The sequence below is a fragment of the Erigeron canadensis genome, chromosome 4, assembly GCF_010389155.1.
Source record: "Erigeron canadensis isolate Cc75 chromosome 4, C_canadensis_v1, whole genome shotgun sequence".
NCBI classification, from domain to species: Eukaryota; Viridiplantae; Streptophyta; class Magnoliopsida; order Asterales; family Asteraceae; genus Erigeron; species Erigeron canadensis.
This window is the reverse complement of record NC_057764.1, coordinates 28,691,522-28,697,504: the sequence shown is the minus strand read 5'-3', so window position 1 is coordinate 28,697,504 and position 5,983 is coordinate 28,691,522. Positions and strand designations below refer to the sequence as shown.

The 5,983-nt window shown below is 30.5% G+C and overlaps 1 protein-coding gene across 1 annotated transcript; it reads right to left on the bottom strand.

Moving 5' to 3' along the window:
• LOC122597841 (probable xyloglucan endotransglucosylase/hydrolase protein 28) lies at window positions 1-5,549 on the bottom strand. Its single transcript, XM_043770412.1, has 4 exons — window positions 5,184-5,549; window positions 4,913-5,013; window positions 2,164-2,372; window positions 1-718 (listed from the first exon to the last, which is right to left on the bottom strand). Exons 1-4 carry the CDS (start codon window positions 5,395-5,397, stop codon window positions 235-237), a joined length of 1,008 nt encoding a protein of 335 aa, XP_043626347.1. The 5' UTR covers window positions 5,398-5,549; the 3' UTR covers window positions 1-234.
• Window positions 5,550-5,983: the final 434 nt, after the last annotated feature.

Sequence of the window (5,983 nt, the reverse complement as noted above, 5' to 3'; positions counted from 1 at the left end):
TGGGGCCAATAAATAAATTATTTATAATAAAGTATGGTTTACAAATGGTTATCATCATTTATAATTTAGTCATATTCCACATAATTATGATCATCATAAACAAATTATATGCTTTTCCACCATTATGCACATAAAAATTAACAAAAAGTGGATCACTAAATGACCAACAAAATAACAAAATTTTAAAATAAGAAGAAACAAAATGATAGTAATATATAGTAACTACATCCCTCTTTAAATAGACACGGCATGGCTGCGGCGGTGGCTCTTCGCGTGGTGGCGGCCACGACCACTACCGAACGTCACTGGATCAAACTTCTTCAACCTCTCGGCTTCTTTAGGGTTATACACACACTCAGAAGGCAGTGTTTTGTATCTTCTTTTGTCGTAACAGTATGAGTATTGCATATGTTTCTTTCTAAAGCTGTCCATTTTCGCCCTTTGTGAGGGAGTGATGCCCGTTGGGATAGACTTGGGATTTTCACATGTAACCGACGTGAGCTCGATGGGATCCACCATACATCCGTGGAGGACAAAGTTGGAAAACTGGGCAATGTAAGGGGCGTACTTGTAATTTACCTTGTATTTGCCACCATTTGTAGCCCACTCTGAAGCATCCCATATCGTTGCGTATAAAGTCATCGGCTTTGAAGGGAAGTCACCTCCCATTGATTCCGTACGTTTAATCTCTCTTATTGGGACATCATCAACGTAAAAACTTTAAAACAAAGATTAAAAACACAAAAGTTAGTTACACGAAATAAAACCAGGGACCCATGTGGGGCCCGGATGGGGGTATTGTTCTGTGTATCTATTTCCAACATATAAAAATTTAATGTTAATGAAATAAATTGTCCAATATTTTAGAATTATTTACTACTACTAAATTTCAGAACTTTGGAAATAATGAACCATTGAAGTGTAGTAGCAGAGCAGGTGATGTTATGATTGAAGAAAACAGAGAGATGTCACACTATTGGTACATAAAAATTAAAAAAGCTAAACTACTGCTTCTATTACCATGCACATTGTACCGCAAGAACTCTTATACCTGCAGCTTTAAATGGTAAAAAAAATGATTTTGTGGCATGGACCATTTAGGTATTTTATCAGGTTTCCTACATGTGCTATAGAGCCATAAAGTACTTTGATACAATGACATATCACACTTTATATACATCATTATGAAAAGCTCTAAAAAGATTATCATCATGTCATCCTAACAACAATTCATTCCAAATAGTGGCGGATCTAGGATTGAAACTCATGAAGGTCCTTGAAATGGATTCAATAATTTGGTTAACTCAAGTTTGATAAAGTATCAAAGGGTCATCTTCATAACAAACACCTCCAAGATTTCAGACCTTTAATATGATCCTTTTCTTAAAGAGCTATAATAATAAATTGCTAAACAAGCCAACTTTACTAGCATAATCAATTCAAATTGCATACTCAAATAATATGATCATCAATGTCAAAGGTTAATAACATTCACCTAATCTAGTAATCAACTCCTATTGACCAGGTGATCATAAAAACTCACAAAGTGGTTGTGGCCTGTTTTAAATAGAACAAACTGTATGGGTTAATATTACCAAGTTACTTCCAAAGGGGGGCAAAAGTAGAGGTGTTAGTCACTTAGTCTCGTAAAGTTTCTTATATAAGTTTATATCGAGCAAAATATTAAAATTTCGCTATTTTATAAAAGATTTACAGTACATGTTGAAAAGTTTATGGTTGAGTTTCATATGCTGCTCTCCCAAGTAAATCAAACTAGTTGTGAATAACGCGGTGGCCCGCAATTAAACAAACTTGATTGGTTTACAGCATGATTAATAAGACAAATACTAATGTATTCTATATATAAGTTTGGTGGGACTTATTTGCAACTTTTCCTTTTTAACAAAAGTTTTTCAATGCTAAAGAATGGGGTTTTTTTTACCAAAGTAAAGTCCATGACAAATTCAGAAGTGTGAAAAAATCTTTTGCAGAAAGAATGTAAGCCAGCCAGAAAAAGATTTCCATCTCTGGGACCTTTTTCAGTGAATATGCATATTCAAACCAAAATTACCTTTAAGTCCTATACTTATCAGGTACACTGAATATATGGTAGTCCAATTAATCATGTATATCTATTTTAAGATCAAGATTTTGGTGACTTACATAATGTGAGATTGAGTCCAAAGGATGCTATACTCATGAAAGTCATCAGTAGGATCAAAACCAAGACCATATCTCTCTTCTCTGCCAACATTTGTGCTTCCATTACCATAAATATTAGTCTGAATTCTCCACTCTTTGCCTCTTATATTGCCCAAGAACTCAAAGTCAACCTCATCATGGTTTTTCTCAAATATATCTCCATTTGACATCTGCAAAAATAATATCAACAAAAGGGTATGAAAAATCTCACTCTATTTGGGTACGAACGCTTTATTGACATGCATCATGCACACATGATGATTTTTCCAATTACTATAAACAAAAAAAATTATGGTGTGAATTATGTGGCATTTTATAATATATATTTATATCACATAAGCAGCTTTTATTATTGTACAGCTTTAGTAATGGTTGAGAAATGATTGACTATTTGTCACGCCTCTAACAAACTTCAAGAAACTTAAGATAGTGAAATATTATGGGGACTCGGTTGCAGTTCAAAATTTATATCAATCTTTAGATTAGTGCGATGTCTGGCCTTTAGCCGACTAATCCACGACGTCCATGGTGGCCACTAAAGTTGTTAAGATGGAAGTTCATTATTTTTGTTGATTGGGTCATAAAATCATATCTTAAGATCAACATCTAGATCTTAATTTATCACTCTATAACATTAAATATAGTGACACAAGCAATTTGCAGTGCTAAACTACTTATATGGTCCACTAGAACTTCCAATCATAGATCAAATACTAACAATGACGCGTAACAAGAAAAATACTTATTAAATTAATAATAAAAAAGATTAGACCAAAATCAGAATTAGTTACAAAAACACAATGTCAGACTTTGGACATAGTTTAATCGATATGTACCCCTAAGAAGGACTTAACAGTATAAGAAATCGTTGTGGACCAAACTCAAGTTTTCAAATTGGCAAGGCAATATTTTGGAGGAAAATATATCATCTCCAACTTTTGCTCCATATTTGGGGAAATTGTTGGAGGAGTCGATATATTAACCAAATATGAAGTATCACTATTCATTCCTCCAAAATTTTAATTTCTCATTTTGAATTTTTTTTTGCTATATACAACACCCATTAGTTAATCTAACCAATAAACAGTTTACTTAGAGTTCAAAACTTTGGAATATATGGTTGGAGACGATAACTTTTGAATAGAGAATACTCACAAAAGATGTTTCATTTTTTCAAATTTTAAGATGGGAATGGTTGGAGATAGCCTAAGTAGCAAAAAGTAAAGTCTGATTCATAATTCAAACGGAAAATTTTGCTTTCTTTAAGAAATCTCTAAAAAGTGACTCAATTCTTTAAGAAATCTCTAAAAAGTGACTCAATTCTTTTAGTTGAGAAAGAAATGACAAGTTGGCAAAATTTATGGAAGACCAAAAATGTTCATTTTCACAAGGAAAGCATAACCGAAGTAGTTAGTTGGTACTTGGTACATCTAACCAAAAATATTAAGGTTTACATTATTAGTAAGATTATATACGATATACGCCCCACAATATGAAATTAATGATCCGCTTTTTTGGAAAACCAAATATACACACGGCACGTTGTCAAAATTATGACTTGAACCCACAAATTTTTTCAGTTATATGTCGCCTCGATTACTACTAGACCAAAACCCAATTAAAAATATGGTTAAAGTGGACAAGAGGAATCGATTTTGAAGTATAGTTCCAAGCCTATAATATGGAATGCAAAAACATGTGGACAAATTTTTAATTTAAAATGACAGAATAATTCATGAAAAGCGGTGATCTTGGCCTCTTGGGATTAAGTATTTTTTATAATATTAACTATGAATAAAGAACAAAAAACAGTTATCAAGAAATAAGAAACAATAATAAATCCAATTTTATTACCTTTGATCAAACTTCAATGACAAAAAGGCAAAACATTAGTCCAAGATGCAAGCAATCCAATTTTGTTTTAATATAATATATATTCACTGAAAAAGCAATCTAATAAAATAAACAAATTTTACTTTTGGTTTACCATGATGCAATAAATTTATTACACATTTGATAATATTAATCTGGCTTTGTTCACACACCTTATGTTTATTCTCTTTTAAATTACTCAGAGCAACATAGATTGATATTGATGTATGCTAGTCAATTTATAAGTTCTGAAATATTTATTTGTATGCGCTTATTTTAAAATAACTCCACAAATAATTAAAATAAGTCAACAAAACCAAAAGTGCTACATTTTGCTTGCATAATTTAATGAGATTGTTGGATTGTTGACCTTTTTTTCTATGTATTTAAGATACCTTTCTAATAAAATTACCCAATTTACCATTCCTAGTCAAAATAAATAAACAAATTTTTTGGAGTAAATCACAATTTCCTTTTTTGAGTAAGTTCCAGTGAAGATAGTAGATAGTACAAGTACACGTATTTCTTTTGCATTATCCAACATAAAATACAATAGAAATAATAAAAATTACTAGTACCATTTTTATTATTTTATTTTTTTCATATCAATGAACAGGAAAATAAACTCCATCAATAGTCAAAAAAGAGACCCAAAAATAAAAGCTTGACTTAATAGACTTTTCACACTTTTTAAATTTAATGAGAAAATCACTATTCAGCAAATTTATATATTTTGTATAAGAAACAAACACACTTCATTTTCTTAAAAAGATATAAAAACTAAAAGCTAATAATTTATATTCATAAATAAATAAACATAGAAACAAACAAAACTTACATAAAATGCAACCACCACCCCAGCAGTGTAATCAGCAGGAAGCTTGATAGATGCACTGAAGTATCCATGTAGATACAGGTCTTGTGACACAAATCCAGAACCTAAACACATACACACATCATTACCCTGTATCCATATAAAACATATATCTATACATAATATATAAATGTGCTTAGATAGATACATATATACTTAACATGAGATAAGTATATTACACAATTTAAACATGACTATATAACTATATTAAATAAAGCAAACAAATTAAACAAACCTGATCTTTCATCAAGGGATAAGTGAACTGATTTACCATCTCTTAAGACAATTAAATTAGTATCACCAAACAAATGTGAATAGCCTTCATCAAATGATAAAATGGGAAGATGATTATTATTTTTTGATGAAACAACACCATGAGACCTGACAGAAAAAGAAGAGACTAGTACTAGTAGTGAAACAACAAACATGACATGGAAGTTGTAGTCCATGTTGCTGGGACTCTATTACGTACTGTTAGTTTACACAATGTACAAGTCCACTTTTAATTATAAAAAAGTGTGTTGGATAAAAAATATGTTTCAAGATGAAACTTCAAGGATGAAAGAGAGTGGAAGAGCAGTGGGGGGTTTTATCGGTGGTGTTTGTGAGAGGGATATATGATATACTGATATATAGAGCTAGGTGTGAGCTGTTTACCATTTTGGACACATTTACATAATATTTTTTGGTTTCTTTTTTTTTTTTTTTTTTTTTAAATCTTTTATTTTTTTTTTTTTTATCTAGTAATGTTATCTTACTTTGTTCATTTGTTGTTTTTTGTTTTGGAATTAAATGATTTTACTTGCTAAACACTCAGAATCATTAAGGTGATTAATTAGAGGATAGAGATTTTAAAGTTGTTTTCAACTTTATTAATAAATTTAAAACCATTTTAATCATTTGATTAAAATTAATTGTCAAGATTCAAAAATCATCTTTGAATGTTAGATCTTTGATTTTAATTCAATAGTCAAGATTTTTTAACTTTACTAATAAAGTTGACAATAACTAAGGAGGATCTTAACATTTAATTAG

Excerpts from the sequence above, each read along its gene's own strand:
- LOC122597841 (XM_043770412.1), bottom strand. The coding sequence starts at position 5,397 with ATGGACTACAACTTCCATGTCATGTTTGTTGTTTCACTACTAGTACTA. Across the intron at positions 5,014-5,183 it reads ATCCCTTGATGAAAGATCAG|GTTCTGGATTTGTGTCACAA; the intron begins GTTTGTTTAATT and ends GTATGTGTTTAG. Across the intron at positions 2,373-4,912 it reads GGGTGGTGGTTGCATTTTAT|ATGTCAAATGGAGATATATT; the intron begins GTAAGTTTTGTT and ends TTATTTTTGCAG.